Source organism: Malus domestica, chromosome 12 (genome assembly GCF_042453785.1).
Source record: "Malus domestica chromosome 12, GDT2T_hap1".
In the NCBI taxonomy this organism is placed as follows: domain Eukaryota; kingdom Viridiplantae; phylum Streptophyta; class Magnoliopsida; order Rosales; family Rosaceae; genus Malus; species Malus domestica.
In genome coordinates, this window is record NC_091672.1 from 21375928 (window position 1) to 21396767 (window position 20840).

A 20840-nucleotide genomic window follows, 5' to 3' on the forward strand; every position below is an offset into this window, starting at 1 on the left:
CCCACTCACTGGATTGCACGTGTGATCGAGTAGAAGGTCGGTCATCCGATCAGCCTTATAAATATCTTATCGTTTAATGAAAAAAGAGCTGAACCTCCCTGGTGTGCCATAACCAAAACTCTTTTATGATTAAACCTCGTCAACATATTTATAAAAAAATTTAAAAAAAATTTACAGATCTATTGCTGTGAAGCAATGAATTCTACAGCATTAGGGAGGAAAAATACTGCTCGAATTCTTGATCGATGGTTGGCTTCCTGCTGCTGCCTGATTCAGCCTCTGCAAACACGACGACGAAAGTTCTATGCCACTCAGTAAATGGTAAAAAACAAAGATTAATTCCACATGTAAACGCAGATAGAAATTCCTAAAGCAGAAACTTTCAATAAAACACCTGAATTATCTTGGTTCACATTCCATCTTCCCGATGAAAGTACATATGTGTTCGGGTTCAAACCGTTCGGGTGGATGAGATCTTCGTAACCCGCGTCCACACATTGCTCAATGCAGTCATCTCCATATTCTGCGAAAATGTAATCCACCTGGTCTCCAAATTCCTGGATGTGCTCTTCAAGATTCTGAAATTCTTGTATTTCACCATGAGGATCCATAGGTTGATGGTCTCCGTTCGCATATTTTAGTTCATCTGCACTATGGCTGATGCCGTTCGCTGATGAAGTGGAAGGCCTATCATATTGGCATGTCTGTGCATACACGGGTCCAAGTTTTGTATCACCATAAACCGACGTTGCAGAATCAGAATCTCCAACGAAACTGTTGCTACCTCTTCCCGAATCAGGTTCAGACCCGTCATCCAGGGATGCCCCGTCTATCTTTCTCTTCAGTGTCTGTTTTATCATGTTCTTTACTTCAAGGTTTTCATCAAACATGGAGATGGATTTATCAGATGGAAATACTCGTTCCAAGCACCTGTTCTTTGTTATTGGCAAGCCCAATTGCTCACCGTGAAATTTTCTTTTCTTCATCGGACATAGAACATTCATGACAGGGAAACTGTTTAAGACAGTAATAGCAGAACAAGGATGAGAAAAGCTGCAATTACCAATAAAACTTTGCCAAACAAGAACAACCAACTATTTCAGGTTTCCTAGGTTTATAACAAAAAGAGGGATAAGGTCGACACGGGCCTTGTTTGGGAATGCTTCTGGAAAAAGCGCTTTCTGACAACCAAAGCGTTACCCCCTGGCCCCTACATTTGACTGAAAAACTTAACAGTGCTTCAGGATTATAGAAGCACTTAATGGAGAAACACCAGCATGGGTTTTTGACATGATCTACTAAAAGCACTTCTAGCAAAAAACACATATGAGCATATGTGCTTCCTAAAGAAGAAGTACCAAACAGGTCTTCCATTGAGTCTCATCTAAAACAAAGTGGAAGTTAGTCCAATCACCAAAAAATTAAGCATACGAAACTGATCAACATCAAGAACAAATATACATATGGGACAGAAACGCAATTAATATACCACAACAACGAAATAAAGAAAAAGAAAACCCGAATATATTTAAATCCACAGAACTGAAAGGTATAAAAGTACTCAACTTCAGCAAACAAAAACAGTGAAAACATAAATAAACTAAATTCAGAATCAATCAGACTTCTACGGTCATTCAAACACCACTTAGCCCAACTTCCCCAGTGGAAATTAAGAATTGACCACTATAAAAGGCGTCGCGAAGTTGGTTAGAACAATTTGCTCTCCTGGTCACCAAGTTCGAGTCTTTCTCCTCTTAGTTTGGATCAGATTAATTAGAATATCGCTCGAATAAAAAATTAAAAAAATCAATCTTGAACATGAATCATTGAGCAACTGAGGCCAGGGAAGCAACAGTTGGGGATCCAGTTCATCTCTACCTCATAATTGCTTCCTATAATTATCCCAAAAATGATAAGTAATTAATAACACGTTCTAAACTTGGCTACATGCAGATGAACTCAGCAGTAACAATTAATCAGCTCATCAAAATTAGCTACTTGATTAAGCCAAACAATTAACAAACAAATATTGATCTGAAAAATTATTAAAAAGGATGAAGTTAAGCAAAAAATAAATAAAAACCCAGAAATTAAAAACCTGTGGATCTCAGAAGGGTTCTCTTTGAATCCTTCCATCTCCTTGTCGATCCAGAGAAACGAACTCGACGAGTTAACTCAACTCAGCTCAACTCAGTGAGACAAGAAAAATGACAGGCACGGCTTCGAGGATTTCTACCTACAATGCATACGGGAGATATATAGATAAGGCTTTTTAGTCGAGATTTGTGTAACTCTTTCATTTGATTATAAGATTTGAAAATAAGTAATTTTGAGTTTAACTATCATCAATTATTTTGGTTATTTTATAAAAAAAATTTATTAAATAAGGTTAAAATGATAAAAATATTCTTAATATTTATCAATCATTTGGTCAATTATTTATTAAATTGAGTGTATTTTTATTATTTTGATCTTTATTTACTATAATTTTTCATGGAATGATTAAAATTATGAGAGTTTTGATGAAAAGCTCACAGTACTGTTTATTTTAACGAAAAATCATATTTTTACACTAAAAAATCAAACCTAATACTATTTATTTTACCTTTAATTTTGTCGAGATCGTTAAAATTTAAAGTTTTCACGCCTTTACAAACTCAGAAATCACTTTTATTGATTTTAAATTTCAGATATCAAAATAAAGAGTGATACAGATTTGAGATAATTTTTTTGTTATAAAGCATATTCCTCTCTCTCTCTCTCTAGTGTTTTTTGCAGTAGAAACATTCAACGGTTAGAAGGTAGCGCGTGTAATCCAGGCAAGGATATTTACTCTTGAGCGTGGCACGTTTTGCATGGGAGTCGCGTGGTGGATGCTGAGCCGGATAGAGCCAATGCGAGTCCACGTGGTTTGGCGCGAACATCCTTGCTTCAGTTAGAGCCTCATCATTTACGCACTATTTACACAAAATCACCAATTTTTTAATAAAATCGTACCACCACTTACAGCAATGCTGATAACAACCTTCTTATTTTTTTCTTTTCACCTCTCTTGTCACGTAGACTTCAATGGCACTAAAAATTAAAATTTTAATTATATTATAGCAGAAGGTGCGGTAGCGCAATGGCAAAAACAATCATGACTATACTTTATAGTAATTATATTTATCGATTTTTTTTTCTTCCTAACCATTAATACTATGACCTACCAACTTACTTTTCAAAAAAAAATATATCTATTAAAATCTCACCATTTTCTTATTCCTTTATCTAAATTACGTATTAATGAAATATTTTTTCTTAATCAAAAAAATATGAAAAGATATTTTTGTCTTTTATCACAATAAAAAATTTAAGAACAGTAACGTAATTTCATAAAACAAAATTTTGATGCTTTTTGTTTAAGTCTCACCTATATGTGATTTTATCATCTCTAATTAAATAAATAAATAAATAACAAAAAAAAAAAAACCTCTCTAACTCCCTCCCTCCCTACTCCCATGTTCTCTCTCACAATCTCACTCTCTTTAAGTGTGGGCATGTACTAGTTAGTATAATTAAAATTGTAATTTGTCATTAAAAAAGTAATTAAATTTTAGTCTTGTGCCTTCATGGAATACATATGACATGAGTAGAAATAAAAAAGGTAAGTCAGTAAATGAGAAGATTGCTAGCATTTCGTAAAGACCTTTGCATATACCTAACATAAAACCGGGCGTGACGTCAATGTTAATTACACTAATTGCTACATATAGTGTAATGACCTGTCCCCAAATATTATGAATTTTATAATTTTAAAATGTGATATTATGAAAATGCCCTTCGAGGCAAATGCGTTGATTTTTGTTGTTCGCCTTGTTGTGTCATGTAATATTCCTTTTCTTGGCATATTTTTGTAGTACTCAGCGTTACGAACGCATGGGCGTAAGTGGAACGTAATTTGGAGTTATAACGAAAGAGTTATTAATGAATGAAGTTGAGGGCAAAATGGTCATTTGACCATAAATCTGGAAGGCTCTAGATTTTGTTGGAGCATCAATCTGGTGCCACGTGTGTGGCTGTGATGGAAAGAATAGGAGAAAAATGAGGGGGGTTGTTACCCAATCGGGAATGAGGTGTTGGATGCTGACCAATCAGAAGAGAGAGCAAGGAGGGGAAATGAGAAATGAGAGAAGGAGGGGAACCCGGTCCTTTCCTTTTGACCCGGTTCCTCAACTTGATTCGTACGCACACCCTGACGCCTTTCACAACATTTCTCAAGCGAAATTCATCGAACCACCACCCAGAACCAACTCCACAACTATCATTCTTCACATTTCACCCTAAAATCAAAGGAATTGGGCCTTAATTCATGAAGATCGAAGCCGACGGCTTTGAGGACACCACGATGACGATTCGTCTTTTCTGCAATCATCACTGTCGACCACCACCATGGTTCAACTTCCCTGGAGGCCAAGAACAAACCCTAAGCAAGTTTGGGGGCAGCAAAGCATCTGAGGAGAAGAATCAATAACCACCCATTTCTAGGGTTCCAACGGTTCGTGGTGGTTTTCAGGCCAATTCCCGGCCGAATTGGACTTCGGTCCAAGTATGAAAGTTGTTTCTCTCATTGAGATTTTCATTCCTATCAAATTTGAGAATTTTTAGAGTTGTTGAATTTTACTGTCGGCAACTGTGTGCAGCGGCACGTGGCCTTCCGGGCCGCCACCTCGTGGCGGCTTATGCGGCGACACGTAAGGGAAAACCTAAGGTCCTTCCTTAGGTTTTTCAACGTGCCGAATCTGAATTCGCTGTCCGTTTTCCCAAATTCTATCATTTAGGTTTTACTAAATGGTTCCTAATTGTGGTTAGGCGCATCGGTATAAAGTGACTCTATTCTCGCTAGCTCGAGTGGTTCCCAGGCAATGAAACATTTGTGAGTGGACCCCTTCTAAACTTGCATGTTTTTATAAAATATTAGGCTTGCTTACATTGCATATTACATGAATGGAGCATGATTTATAATATGTTTTCTGGATTTTCATACTTATGATTTAATTAAATTGCTTTTACGGGATATTTATGATTTATCGAATTTATGTTTTACAAAAGGATATGAATTATTGGGTTCTCGTATATGAAATTCTATGGCTTTCGAATATTATTTATTTTATGGATTTATGAATGTACGATATCATGGATTTATGAAATAAGGCTTTGAGCTTGTGAGCTTTGGATTTGATATGAAGTTTTGAGGTATCTTTCGGTGCTTATCTAGCGGGTTATCATACAACACATCCACACAACATGAGTATGTAGATTTTTATGGCCATATGACACAGTTGAGGATATCTATGTATATATTTCTTCTCTGGTGTAACCCAGAGTCGTACAGCTTCACCTTCAGGTGATAAGGCCTACCATATTTCTTCACTGGCGTAACCCAGTGTCATACAACTTCACCTTCAGGTGATGGACAGGTACTGCCTTCGGGCAAATGAGGAGTGAGATATTTATGCCATACCCCCAACTTCACTAGCGAAACCAATGTTGGACAGCTTCACTTGCCACGGCTAATATCAGTGTGTGATGTATATATTTTATTCTACGGCATAATCCGGAGTCGTACAGCTTCACCTTTGGGTGATGGGGCCTACCATGTTTCTTCACTGGCGTAACTCAGTGTCGTACAGCTTCACCTTTGGGTGATAGACATGTATTGCCTTTGGGCGACTATGATACCTCTAGAGAGTACAGTATGGATGAGATTTACGGATTTGCCTTCGGGTGGTTTTACTACCATATCCGAGCGTTGTTTTACGCATACATGTTTTACAAATGATTTCATGGCACGTTAAAGTTTTCAGAAAATTTACTATACGTAGTACTATATGGATTTTCAAAACAGGGGGTTAGTATGTTAAAAAAGAAAATGATTTTCTTATTAGTATTATTATTATAAGTTAGGATCCACTCACTTTTTCTGTTTTACGCCCCCTCAAGAGTTAGATTTGAGGCACACAATCCCGATGTCAGGGTACGTCCACATAGGTATATTCGAGTCTTCTCAGTGTATGACCATTCCCTTCGTTCATACCTTTTTATTATAATTCTTTCATATTATTCTTAATTAGTTTTATGCTCTGAACACGTTCCTGTATTAGCATTTTCGTTCTAATTACGTATTTTCTTTATAGGCATGTTTAAAATGGCTTCATCATCCTTGGGTGTCGGCTAATACGTGCTCATCCTGGTATTAGGGAAATATCGGGATCAGGGTGTGTCATATAGACTTTCGATTTTAATTTTTTTCAACAATTAAATTGTTTATTTTTCATCTCAACTTATACATTTTCTATATTATTCAATGATATATGCCATAAGAAAAATTACACAAAAACTTCGTTTATGATTTTTTTATTGAAGCTTTTATTTGCAAGAGCTTTTTCTATAGAGACAAAAACATAGAATACATTCATATAACTCCACTAGTTTCGAATTATTTCAAGGAGAGACAAAAACCCAGACTCCAACAAACCTAGCACAAAACAAGCAAACCCAAAATTTAAAATTCCACTCGTGCTCCCAATAGACTTGTTACTTAACCAAGCCAAAACTACAAATTGACACCATCTATAAAAACTTCAAACTAAGTTTACATCCGTAAAATTAATTTCAAAATACTAGCATTTCTGCAAGATTAATTTCAAAATTTTCCACACTTTTGCATATCAATTTCCAAAATCCAACAGTTATGCAAGATCATTTTCAAAAATTTTAGTACTTCTACAAAATTAGTTTCCAAATTCTAGCATTTCTACAAAATCAGTTTAAAAATTCTAAGAATTTTGCAAGAAGTTTCAAAATTCTAGCATTTTTACAATATCAGTTTCAAAAATTATGTACCTAAATCATCAAAACCTCAAAAACTAAATAATTTCAAAAAAAATCAAATGTTCCAGTTGTTCTCATAAAAGAAATAAAAAACACTTAACAAATCTAGAAAACAGAGAAGAGAGAAAAGTACGAATAAGAAATAGGAGAGAGAGAGGACGAAGAAGCGGAGGAGGAGAGAGAGAGAGAGAGATAGAGAGAGAGAGAGGTAGGAAGAAGGACAAAGGATAAAGAGAGGTAGGAAGGACAGAGAATGTGAGAGGTAGGAAAAACGAGGAGAGATAATTCCCAAAGAAGAAAGAGGAGAGAGAGATATGGAGATAGAGATCCATCTTTTTAAAGTAATGCTAGAAAAATTAAATTAATAGATTAAATTTACAAATTAAATTATGTGTCATCAATAGAAAATAAGCACATATATCAACGTTTAAATAATAATTCACTCATCAACTTCTATGTTATTTAGTTTACAAATTTAATCTCCTTAACATTACTCCTAACATAATAGGTAACTAGCATATGAGCACAGACTCTATGTGTGTAAATAATCGCCCACCTCCTCCTACGTTCTCCTCAAACGCAACTGCTTCAGTTCATTTAAACTATCCAAAAAACATCATGATTTCACTTACGTGTATGAAAAAATGATGATGTGATAATTTCTCTTAATAACTGCATATTTTTTATCTTATGTAAATGGTTTGACATAAAATTACTATTTTGCCCTTTTTATGTAAATATTGTCCATCAAGAGTGAGGAAAAAGAGGAAAAAGTTCAAAAAATACAAAATTACTATTTTACCCTTCTCATGTCAACATTGTGTATTCAAAAGTGAGGGCAAAATTGAAAGAAAAGGGGGTAAAATGTTGACAGGCCCTCTTCTCTTAATAGAACATAATATATATTATAAATGCAACGACAATTAGAAGAACAGCCATGACAAAATATTACAATAAATAAAAAAACGTTGTCTCTCCAGACGAGAAATCTATCTAATCCCTTCAAGTTGATGACAATTTTTTCTTTTCGTACAGCAGATTATCCATCGTCATCCATTCTAGACACCAAACGAGGCTATAAATGCAACTTTGAAAATGAAAAATCCTAGCAGTTTCAGTTACTAACCACAAATTCTCTTATTTCTTTAACGTTACAAAGGATTACAACTCTTCCAAGTTACACAAACACCCCGCTGTCTCCTCTACAAAAGGTGCCCTTGGCTGGTAAAAGCTGGGATGCTGATTCCCCCTCTCTGTACAAAACCCTATCAACTGAGACCATGCTGTATAACTCTAAAACTATGGTTCAAAGTAACTACCCGACAACAAGCAAAAAAAAAAAACGAACCCACACATCCTCAGCCTAGTTTTTCTCAGAGACCGATTAGTTTTGGCTATTGACAAGGACCTATAATCAATTGTTTCCCCTAAAATCGCCTCGTAGAAACAACCATGAATTCCAACCACACAGTTAAGTCTTGTTCTCACCAATGCAAACCAAGATGATGAACCGGGGAAAATTCATTCCAACGCTGATGCTCCGGAAGGGTAATCATAAGCTGTACGAAAGCGAAGTCCCGATCCTATGTGTCCCGATGTGGGGAGTGCCCAACAGCAGATATTTGGACCCATTACCTACAGCAGTCAATTATGACTTGAATGTAATCAATTTGTAAAACAAAGTAAAAAAAATCCGAATTCTACCATAAGACTGAAAAAGTAGATTCAGATTGCACTATTGGTACTTCAATTTGGATTGGTCATACTTCTGGCCTAGTAGATAATCATTCTAGCCTCTAGCTTTTAGGTTCAACAGAGTAGAGAAGCTATATACGGCTATATATGATCCAAGTTGTCACTACAGAAACTAAAATTTTAAACCATGAAAACAACGTTAATGAAGAGTCCGCATAGTTTTAACCACGAAATAAAAGTAAGCAGGAAAATACCGTTGTTAAATTTTCATAGGCACCGAGATCATATGGATGGGAATAGATTTGCCCTCCTTTCTCTGCAAGCCACATAGCTCTCACTCCTTCATAGTACTGCCAGAAAGAAGGAAAAAGAAGTGCTATGAAATAGCGGTTCAGATATCTAAATCAGGTTTTTCACTAAAAAGAGAACAATGATATACAATTTGTTAATTCCTAATAACCTCAATTGTGGTCTTGTTTTGCAAAATGAGGTAGATATGCCAACCTAAAAGAACACTCAGTGCCACACATAAGGGAACTAGCAACAGCCCAGAAATGACCTGAAAATTGAAAATAGAAAAATGATAAGCAAGCTGTGTCTCGTATCCAAGGCTCAACCATAAACCCAGCACGTAACCTTACATATGCAGTTCGAAAAGAGTCACCAGTTTCCTGGTCATCTTTTTCGGGATCATAGGTTAGGCTACCCAAGAGCAAAACCTGAAAGTTTTAACCGTAGATCCAATGTTAAACATGATGAAATAAACAACGTGAGGCTAAACCCACCCCCTCCTCCTTAATGTAGATAATATCATTTATTCAAAAAAAAAATGATGAAATAAATAAAAGAAAGGAAAGAAAATATATCTTAAGCATTCACCATCTTTTCACTACAACAAGATTCACCTTCTATGGCTGCAATACTAATGTATGATTAAAAAGAAAGAGGCATATTTTCTATGCAAGAAAGGAAAGAAAATTCCCAGCAGTCAATGCAAGCAATTACAGCGGTCAGGAAAAAAAATGCCAATGTCCAGTTGGATTTAATAACATAATAACTTACCAGGGAATAGAGGCATGCTATTACAGCATAAACAACGAAGATGAAGAAGACCTTATAGTTTGCATGGCCGACGCAATTATTAATCCATATGCAATGATGATCCTTTACAACCAAGAGGCAGCACGTTAACACATTATCGAGGACATACAAGGCATCAAAGGATAACATAGATAAAGCATACCATTCGCAATACACATCGTTTGCATACACGACAATGATGTGCACGAGCTGGCTTATAGTGAGAACACTTTTGGCAATATCTTAAATCCCCTCCCTGCAAAACCATTCACCAAAAGTCATCTAAGATGCAAAGACTCCACTTTCTATAATCTATCCTGCGGCAAGTAAAAACTACATGTATCTAAGAACTTTTGCAATCTATGTTTACTTTTCTTTTCTAAATAACAACATTAATAACAACTTTCAATAGCCAACTGAGATGGAACCTTTATCAAACAAAATAGAAAGAAGGCAACATATAAAATTCTCAGGATCTTTCCACAAGATACAGAACGTAACTTTAAAATCTAAAGGAGTGAAATGCAAGGACAGTAAATTCTTATTAAAACATAATGCAATAATACTAATTTTTTTAGAAAATTAAGAAAACCACCCTAACAACCATAAGTTCTATAAGAAAACACTTCAAGAGCTCAATTGTAGGGGGAAAAAAAACCCAACTATCACTTGTCATGTTCTAATTGGTTCTTAGTTGTGGTGCCCTTCTTTCATTGCAAAGCAAGAAGGATGTTTTTCTAAAATATTAGGTTTGAGGTGTTGTTCTCTAAACTGTAATCTTATCAAGAGCTTTTATGTGAAATTCCCTTTTACAAAAGAAAGATATTATACCCAGGGGCCTATCTCCACCTCAACCCACCCCATCCCATGTCACCTTCGCTAATGCCTAAGGGCCTCGTTAGGTAAGTAGGATTGGATTGGAATCTATAACTGTCCAATTTCAAGGCAAATTGAAGGTAGAAGTGAATATTTTTCATTTGGAGGGGATTAGAAAAGGATAAGACGTGAAGAAAACTCATCCCTTCTAATCCTACCATTTTGGAAATGGTTGGAATGGATAAGTTGCCTTTATGAGTAATCCATCTATTATCCTCTAATTGGTCATCATTAGCCTCTCCATAAATGGGGGTAAGGCTAGCCGACATTCACCTCTCCCAGACCCTACGTAAAGCGGGAGCCTTGTACACTAGGTACGACCTTATCCACTCAACATGCCCCAAGCTTAGGGAGTTGTCCATTCCAATTCCAATCCAAGCCTACATACCAAACGAGCCCAAAGATTATTCATCATAAGAGTACAATCAGGCACAAGTACATGTGGCAGCACAACAATGCTCTAGCTTGAAAACGGCATACTATCCAAAACAAAAAACATTGAAGTTTGGATGTTTCGTTCAGCCAATCGAGAAATCACACCAAACCTCTTGACGTCCACTAATGCTATTGCGGCCTAAGGAAATTGGAATTTTATGCAATAAACTGTGAGAGGTTAAAATTAAAAAATGAATATTGGAGGATAAAATCGGTTAGGGTTTCCAAATATTGATTTTCCATTTGATGCATGCACATCCATAGAAAGATCACACCCCCCTTGAGTATCAGTGCTCGAGCATACTGGCATACATGTGAGCAAAGGAAAGTTGGCATTTTATGCAAAAACTAACTCATTAGGTGATGCAGCTAAGTCTGAATAACAAAATCAGGGAGGTCTAAATTTAGAGAGAAGGTTAGTTAAATATAGATATGCCATTGATTTCGGTGCAGTACACAAAGATCATAGCCTCGAGTATCAACATTGGGGCATGCCGACAAACACGAGTTTGAAGATTGATATAGGAGACTAAAGATCACGACATGCAATCGTAATCTTGTTTCTGAACTTTCCTTTTTGGAAATAAAAACTGACGTAAGACTATGCCATTCAAAGACAGTAGAAACAACAAGTATCAGAAGTTGGAACCACATGTCCATGTCGGCTTCGCAATTAAAGCACTGCATTCACTGATTCATGGAAGGCAATATAATTAATGGCACTTCTTTATATTCGCAATGAACATTAGAAACCATGACATAGATGCACTGCAATCTACAGTATACCAATTTCCAAACTTTCAAAATCCAAAACTCATGCAGTCCATCCTCGAGAACAAAGGGTGACACAAAGCGTGGAGCATACGCGCCAAGCTATCTACTTGCTCATATTCTACAAGTTCCTTGGCATATCGTGCAGCTTCATTACAAGTTTAAAAGTGCAAACTTTTTTACTGTTTCAGGAACAACAGTTCATCCCCTGTATATGAAAAATATATCTTTCCTTTTAAATCCATCTTAATTGTTTTGATTCTATTGCGAAACCAAAAATACGTAACCAATGGTTACAAATTTTACTAAATCAGGATACAAAGTGACTCGATGACGTTACACAAATTGCCTACTACAGTCTACAAATATGTTATTTTGCTGATTCCCCGACGACTCGAAATCAGCTCACATAAATTAAGCACCAATGCAGATCCTAAATTCTTATATTATTATCTCCTCCATAGTTTCTACAATGTCTAACAAGTTAATCCAAACTAAAGCACCCTGCTTTCGATTTCTGGCCAAAGAAAAAAAACCCCTGATTTCCCAAACCATATTATTAACATAATTAATCAAATTCAATTAACAAATTCGAAATATATGCAGAAAATTGGCGTCACCAAAATCACAAAATTCCAATTTTACAGAAATGAACAAGAGAAATTGGTTCCGCACAAACACGACGCAGTTTTGAGATAGGAAAAGGCACGAATTCGATACCTTGCGCTTGATCTCGTGGATAGGGTTACCCGAATCTTCGACGTCGGGCATGTACGTGGAGGGAACCCTACCCGGATCCCTGAAGACGGAGACGAAGTAATTGAATACGCACATGACGGCCACGCCGGTGAAAACGACGGCGTTCATCAAACCTGGCGACGACATGAGACTGAACCAGCGGTCTATGAAAATGAAGACTGTGGAGAAGTAAATGTATGCGATTGCCAAAACGACGACGGTCACGGGTAGAGAGAAGCCGAGGCTTCGCGTCATTGTGTCTTGAACGTTCTCCGGGGGTGGCGGAGGCACCGGCGTCAAAACGACGGCGTCTCCCGGCGAGGGGGGTGTGTCGTTTTCAGCTGGCAGGATGCGAGGATTTGGATGTTGGTGGCTCGGTGACCTGGTTTTGCAAATCTAAAGATAGTGCCGGTCCTTTATCATTTTACGGTATTACCCTTCATATTTTACCCTTCTTACAATTGAGACCTTGTTTAATATGGAATTGGATCATAGGATTAATTGTTTTTCATTTTTAGGTAAATAAATATTTTGTTAAAGAAACAAACAAACAACAAGGGACCACACCGACAAACCATTACCAAACCCAAAGGTGGATAGTTGAGCAACAAACTGAAAATTACACCACCAACAATGTTACTTATACAGAAATTTACTAATTCATTCTTATTAAAACATATGTATTTATTTAAGAGTACAATACTATGTCCATAAAAATGTCAATTATATCTTCACCTATAATAAAATACGTGAATTAGTAATAACAAGCAGCAATACGACCATTCGACCAAAAAATCTTACAATAATTGGTCAGTCTCGCGTCATACGCATGTATTTGCACCAAAATATTAGTACCCAATAAACAAAATCGAAACATTGCATGAATAAAACAAATGTAGATGAGTGCTTCCACTAGTCACCCGTGTGCACGTGAATAATTTTAGACCGTAAATACATGTGAATCTCATACTATAAAGCTCACATGCATCAACAATCAGAAGTCAATTGATGTGAGTTCCTACTATTATTCAATAGAAGTCGAACCAATATTTCAATATTTAACTAACATGTGTTGGAGATGCATGAATGAAGTAGAAACTTGAGCTGAAACCAGTGCATAATTGAGACAGACATTGCTTAAAATAGAAATATTGATATTCTATTTCATTTGAATATTACAACTTTTGAATGGCATTACAAATCAAAACCCAACCCAAATCTTTCACAGGAGAAGGAAAAACGAAACTACTACGTACTAAAGCATAACCTAAAAGCCTGAAAACCCATTTCCACTACGATCCCTTTTCTGGGGAGCAACTGGACGAAAAGAATGAAATGAAAACACAAGAAATCTATGAGCAAAAACGTGAAATTAACACTTGGGAAGATCGGACGGTGGAGGAGGTAGCTTTTGGTTGCGTCTCTTACCATCCAAGACCACCCAAGCCATCTTCAACCCCCAGCTGGTGTGCACTTCTAGGTGGCAATGCATGAACCAAACACCTATTTGCATCACCATATACAAAAGAAGAGACAAATCAGATTGCATAACCCTAATTCCATGCCAAATTTCTTCCCAAGTTTAAAGATATTTGATATTTGTAGGAACAAATTATCAATCATAGGATTAATCAGATTGCATAACCTTAATGTGACGGCTAATCATTTTGCTACGTTAGCACATTATTTAAACCTTTATGAACTCAAGTGACCAACTAACCTTGTCAACAAAAAAAAATCATAAGATAAGTAGGTTATGATGATATTGTGTCAATTTTGTAGTGATGATAATATATTCTATCTGCTACGGATTTATAGTCTAACAGCATAACATGTCAGTTAATTGATAAAAAAGATTACCTGGATTATCGGCGAGAAACCGAATGGCAACCCAGCCACCAGAGGGGACACCGATGGTGTTCCTCTCTGCAGGATCAACCAGGTTATACTTTTTAGGGTCATTTTTTTTATCAAAGTTTCCAGAGCCCAATCCCAGCACAAAGAAATTAAACCCATGTAGGTGAAGCGGGTGGCTCTCAGCCCCAATAATGCTAGTGTCCTGCAAAACCAACTCCACACTAGTGTTGAAAGGCAGCACCACCACCTTCGTCCCACTGCTCACGGCAATGTTGTTGGGTGGACTCCCTGTGTAGTTGAATTTGACTGCTGGGTTTGCTGGGAAATCTGTGGTGTACACACCCTTTGATTGGTTGAAGAAATGAGCTTGCAGAAGAGCTGTATTGGGTTGGACAAATGTCACATTGTTAATGGCCGCTGCTAACCTAGTATTATTTGGGCCTTGGCATGTTTGTTTTTTTAAGCATGGGAGTATTCCCAACCCAACAGTGAAGAAGAAGCGCTTTTCCACAGTTTTTGGGACATTTGCCGCCGGGAATTTGGGACTAGCCAAGCTGAGAATTTTCTTGTTGTATTTCATGGAAAATAATGTATCATTGAACTTTGGAAGCACTGGTGTGAAAAGCTGCTTTTTATTGTTCTTGCTGTTGCTTGAGGAAGAAGAAATTTCATATTCTAGTAATCCTGTGGTTGTAGAGTTGTCGAAAGCAGCTGGGCCGGACACATATGGGCGAGCTGCCATGACAAATTTTGCATTCGGGGACTTAGGTTTTGTCATTAGAAGCACATTTGTGGTCTGTCCTGGTGTGATCAGAACAGTTTGGGTTTTGAATGGCTTCACATAAACTGCATCTGCTTCGACTACAGTTAGGGTATGGTTGGCAATGCTGAAGAAAAGCTCGTTGTTGAGCGCAGCGTTGATCAACCGCAGCAGATACGTCCTCCCCGGCTTCACCTTGAGCTTGTATATATCTGCTTCAAATATATGGTACATTGTATATTTTATAATCCACATGATTAATGCTCTAATTATGCAATAGGAGTTGTTGATTACTTACCTTTGGTTGAGCAGTTGTACAAAGGCCCTGGAAGACCATTGATGGTATAGGCATCAGAGACATTTGGTCCCAACCCTGTTTGTAAGGCTTGGTTGATTACTTTTTCTGTGTCTGCTTTCCACCATTCACCTGCATTTCAATATAAATTTCTTGGTTCAGAAGTTTTTTGAGTAGGACATTGAAGAGTAGTGTGCATTGATACCGTCGAAAATGTATTGATAATATGTCGATACTTTTGGTTGGCGACAATGTTATCGATACATTTTTGCTGGCATAATGACAATTTTTAATTAATTGATAAATTATATAATGTTCATTAATTACCAAAAATGATGGGAACTTCTTGGAAGGGTTGGGGGAAAGGGTAAGGCACATGTCTTTTAGGGAGGATGACTATAGGTCCATAGACAGTTGCCCTAAGCCAGGAGATGTGGGCATGCCAAAACAATGTGCCTCTTTGGCCTGTAATAGTGAAGTTGTAGACATAACTTTGCCCGGTCTGAATTGGGCACTGTGTGATATATGCAGGTCCATCTGCCCATCCAGTCCTCAATTGCCTGATCCCATGCCTGCAAATTTCTCCAAATTTCAAGCATTAATACTTAAAGTTTTGAAAAATATTAATGCAAAACTACCAAAGGTAAGTTCACCAGACAAGATCTTCGTACCAATGGAGTGTGACATTGTGCTGGACATTATTCACCACCTTGATCACAAGCCTGTCCCCTTCCCTTGCGATGATCCGAGGCCCGGGAAACTGCCCGTTGACAGTCACAGTGCTCTTGGTTTGACAAAGCCTTGTGACACTTTGTGATTTTATCTGTGCAATGTAATAAACAGAGAAATGATTAAGTAATGGGTATCATTAATATACATACATACATACATACATACATACATACATATATATATATATATATATAGAACCGGTCTCAAACTTTTAACAAACAATAAAACTAGGACACTAAACTGGAAATAATGTATATAACCCACGGTTTAGTGGCACTTTATTATTTGATCATAAGTATCCGTACGGTTCGGTTGGAAAATGAAATGCAAATACATACATTAAAGTTGTAATGCCTGGTAACCCTAGCATGCTTTGCAAGTGCAGGCTCAGAAAACACACATATAAATGCACAAACTGCAAAGAAGATTGCTAATGAACTTGAACCCATCTCTCTAATGTCACTGATCACTCGATCTGCTGAATTCTTTTTCAAATGCTGATGACTTTGAGTTGTAAGGATGCAAGAAAGATTAAGATAATCAGGCATTTTATAAGGATTTTTTTTAATTAATTAGGTAATAAAAAAATTCGGTTAGATTTCATTGCAGGTACCTTCAGCAACAAATTACATGTTTAAAATCAGACCAGACTACGAGTAGAGCTGCTGGTCAAGTTTTACTTTAGAGTGCTGGTCAAGCCAGATAATTATGTTTATTAATTAATTAATTGTCTCCCTAACGGTCTCACTTGGTGTTACTGAAATGCCCCTTGCAGTTTACATTATAGTATTAGTTTATCAACACTTTACATGGGTATTTAAGTCAAGTTAAAGTGAAAGCAAATAGCAATGACTGTCGTTTTTGGTAGAAGATAAAATAATGGATTGATTTGAGAAAATGGAGCGTAAATGGCATATTTGCTTGGTAGACTTCAACCTCCTACCGTTGATGCTTACCGATCAAGGCAAGAGTAGAGAAGGAAGGTGTTAACAATACCATCTTGTTGGCTGTCGTTTGTTATATACTTATCACTACTTACAATCCTAACAGCTTTGATGTTACTGGACTTGGTTATGCTCTTTACCCTTTCAAGTTTCAATGGCTCATTTTAGAAAATCCACATCTGATTTGCCACCAAGCCGACATTTCAAATTAATAGTCAGAAGGAGATTGAAGATAAGTTTGTTATGAGTATTTACCCGTTGTACCCAAAGTCTTGAGTTGAGTTTATCCCTTCCCAATTATCGCTTGTATAAGAAAAATAATGAAAGTTTACAACTCATTCATATGGTTATTATGATTGAACGAGTGTGGTTAGCAACTTGGTATAAATGTGTGATGGGATGAGTTTGACCAACACCTGATGGGATGACTGTGATTTGTGTGCGATGTTTGTAAGAAATTTTAAAAAAGACGAGGGTAATTTTTCTCTTTCTATTAGGGTTAGAATTCAAGCCGGTTGGATGATCAACTCAATCCTAACTCATAATTTACCATTCAAGTTTGAATTTGGGGTTTGATGTCATTAATTTGGAAGCCCAACCCAAGGTGCAAGAGTAGAGCCAAGAATTTTTACATTGGTGGACTATAATTTTTGTTTTTTTTTATTATTTCATCTATCATGCGAGTCTAGGTGATTAACTTGTTTTGACGGATGGAGTGGGGCTGATTTTCAGTTGAGTGAGTTGAGATAATTTTCACCAAATGGATCAAGTTCATAACAAAAATCAATTACTTAAGTTTTGTATGGGGCACTAGAGCCAACTATAACCTAAGGACTTACATGTAATGGATTTAACCGCCATGTGACATTTTCATTCAACCACTATAATGCCTCGAGGCAGCCAGTACAAGAGAAGTAAAAAAAATAAAGCCTGCCTAACAAGAGCAAGACAAGAATGAAATCAAACATAAGCAGAACCAATAGATTGCCCATAGTTGACAGGACCATCAACAACGAAGTTTGCCACTCCAAATGTGGCTAAACCGGGTGCAAAAAAAAGGTAAATTGTGGTTCAACCCCTTGAACTATCACCCCAGTTGAAATTGACCTCCTAAACTATTTTTTTGGTAAATTAACCCCCTAAACTATTTAAAATCTCAATTAACCCCTTGATGTTAGATTGCGGAATCGATTCAGTCAAATTCAAGGGTAAATTAGTTATTTCATCATTAATTATTATTTATCAGCTATAATCACCAATAAATTTTGACATATGGGCACAAAATAATTCAAAAATATATAGCATAATGAGAAACCATAAAAAACCAAACGTTTACATAACAAACCATCTCACATTGTCATTACACATTATTTTATTTTCACATGTCATAATTACATTGTTGGTTATAGTTGACAAGTAAGAATTGATGAAGGAAAGACTAATTGTCCTTTTAATTTGACGAAATAGTGGATGGAATCTATTGACAAATGGTCAATTGGCTTATTTCAAATAGTTCAGAGGGTTAATTTACCAAAAAAATAGTTCAGGGGGTCAATTTCAACTGGAGCAATAGTTCAAGGAGTCAAATGGTAGTTTACCTGCTAAAAAATTAGGAAGCTAAGAGGTGAATGCCTCAAAGAATAGTCTTGAGGAAGCCAAGAGATGATGAAGAAAATTGGGGTTCCACCATAAAACCAATTGGTAATATATAGAGTAGCCCAACTACTTATAAGTACATGCATAGGGCATTCTTTTCCCGATGTGAGATTCTCAACACGCACTCTTACTTGTGAACAATTTCTAAGCATAACAAGTAGGCAACACTTGTAAGTGAGATGTCTAAGGTTCGATTCTCCGCAAAGACGAATTTGAACCATATTATTGCTAGCCCATTGTGAGGCTAAGTTTACCTCCTCTCCCTTAGTGTAGATAATATTGTTTGCTAAAAATAAAAAAAAATAAAAACAAGTGGGCAACACAAATCAGGTGACGTGGACCATGTGTGGCCGTTAACATACAGGACAACCTACTCTGATACCATGAAGAAAGTTGAGGTTCCACCATAAATTGGCCAATTAGCAATATGAGAAGTATCACAATTACTTATAAGCACATGTAAGGTCTCTTCTTCCATCAAGATGAGATTCATTCTCAATAGTTGATGTTTGAATTCAAATGATATTACACATCTTAGTGGCTTCTAAATCATGGGCGAAACTACATGGGGACAAGGAGGGATTGACACACCCCAATCCTGATATCTCTCAATTACTCAGATGGGCACATGTAACATCCCACATCGCCCAGGGGAGTGATCCTTAAATGTATATTTCCATCCCTACCTAGCACGAGGCCTTTTGGGAGCTCACTGGCTTCGGGTTCCGTCGGAACTCCGAAGTTAAGCGAGAAGGTGGCCAGGTCACTCCTATGATGGGTGATCCACTGAGAAATTGCTCGTAAGTTCCCAGAAACAAAACCGTGAGGGCGTGGTCGGGGCCTAAAGCAGACAATATCGTGCTACAGTGGTGGAGCGGGCCCGGGAAGTGGTTCGCCCTGGGCCGGAATGTGACAAATGGTATCAGAGCCAATCCCTGGCCGAAAGTGTGCCGACGAGGACGTCGAGCCCCTAAGGAGGGTGGATTGTAACATCCCACATCGCCCAGGGGAGTGATCCTTAAATGTATATTCCCATCCCTACCTAGCACGAGGCCTTTTGAGAGCTCACTGGCTTCGGGTTTCGTCGGAACTCCGAAGTTAAGCGAGAAGGTGGCCAGAGCACTCTCATGATGGGTGACCCACTGGGAAGTTGCTCGTGAGTTCCCAGAAACAAAATCGTGAGGGCGTGGTCGGGGCCCAAAACGGACAATATCGTGCTACGGTGGTGGAACGGGCCTGGGAAGTGGTCCGCCCCGGGCCGGGATGTGACAGCACATGCTGCCTGACACCTTCTTCACCATCGGGTGTCCGTCAGCAAGTGCCTATCCGGGTAATTGAAGGATATCGGGATTGGGGAATGTCAGGGGCGGCCGCCCCCTCGATCGTCGAAAATCGCCATTGAGAGTGAGGATTTCGCCCCTATGGTCCTTTGAATTGCTGCTAAAATCAGATGTCCTACTTTGTTGTTTATGTGTTTTATGTTGTAGTACTTCTTCCGTGTTTTATTTTTTCTAAAGTCGAAACAGGGTCGTTTTAGGTCTAGGATTAAAAAAACATAGAACGACATCGTCAAGGAGGGCTACGGTAAGGCTGTCATTATTCAATAGTATGTTAAGTTGTTTGATAATATGGAGGAATTCGGTTTGAAGAGAAGTTTCAAATCCCATGAGACTCTATTTAAGGCCATTATGCGCCACAATCGGTATATAATGGCCAAGAGGTATTTTAATGCAATGTTAAGTGAGGGAATAGAGCCCAGTAGGCATACCCATAAATTATATGAGTCACTAGGTCATGCCTACAATGAGCTATTGTAGAGAGAATCGATGGGAAGATACCTTGTATCTCTTCCATAAATTGTGTTTGAGTCAAGAGGCAATGATGAAAAGCCTGATAATTTCACCATTCTCATTGCTCTGAAGGCATGTGCTAGGTTAAGGCACTCATATATGAGAAAATAATACATGGGTTTGTGAAGAAACATGACAATGTTGCTTTGAATATGTTTGTGGGTTATGCATTGATTGAATTGTATTCCAAATGTGGAGAAATGGGCAAGGTTGTGAAAGTTTTTGACGAGTTTTTGCAAATGAATGTGTTTTTATAGAGTGCGATAAAAATAAGGTAG

At 37.4% G+C, this 20840-nt stretch overlaps 3 protein-coding genes across 4 annotated transcripts; all 3 read right to left on the bottom strand.

Moving 5' to 3' along the window:
• Positions 1-104: 104 nt before the first annotated feature.
• On the bottom strand, positions 105-2298 carry LOC103423426 (protein FAR-RED ELONGATED HYPOCOTYL 1-like). 2 transcript variants are annotated; one of them, XM_008361505.4, is made up of 3 exons: positions 2099-2298; positions 395-1014; positions 105-279 (listed from the first exon to the last, which is right to left on the bottom strand). In XM_008361505.4, the coding sequence occupies exons 1-3, from the start codon at positions 2134-2136 to the stop codon at positions 203-205; spliced, it is 735 nt and encodes a 244-aa protein (XP_008359727.2). In that variant the 5' UTR covers positions 2137-2298; the 3' UTR covers positions 105-202. The 2 variants fall into 2 exon arrangements, with proteins under 2 accessions (XP_008359727.2, XP_070665451.1); XM_070809350.1 differs by having other exon boundaries at positions 395-1892; positions 2099-2238.
• A 5687-nt stretch (positions 2299-7985) lies between these two features.
• On the bottom strand, positions 7986-12906 carry LOC103450246 (probable protein S-acyltransferase 16). Its single transcript, XM_008389566.4, has 7 exons — positions 12451-12906; positions 9812-9904; positions 9631-9732; positions 9210-9287; positions 9029-9127; positions 8823-8918; positions 7986-8508 (listed from the first exon to the last, which is right to left on the bottom strand). The coding sequence occupies exons 1-7, from the start codon at positions 12721-12723 to the stop codon at positions 8395-8397; spliced, it is 855 nt and encodes a 284-aa protein (XP_008387788.2). The 5' UTR covers positions 12724-12906; the 3' UTR covers positions 7986-8394.
• A 695-nt stretch (positions 12907-13601) lies between these two features.
• On the bottom strand, positions 13602-16668 carry LOC103450245 (laccase-17-like). The gene is made up of 6 exons (XM_008389565.4): positions 16451-16668; positions 16052-16203; positions 15708-15952; positions 15384-15512; positions 14329-15297; positions 13602-13971 (listed from the first exon to the last, which is right to left on the bottom strand). The coding sequence occupies exons 1-6, from the start codon at positions 16658-16660 to the stop codon at positions 13841-13843; spliced, it is 1836 nt and encodes a 611-aa protein (XP_008387787.3). The 5' UTR covers positions 16661-16668; the 3' UTR covers positions 13602-13840.
• Between the last annotated feature and the right edge of the window lie 4172 nt (positions 16669-20840).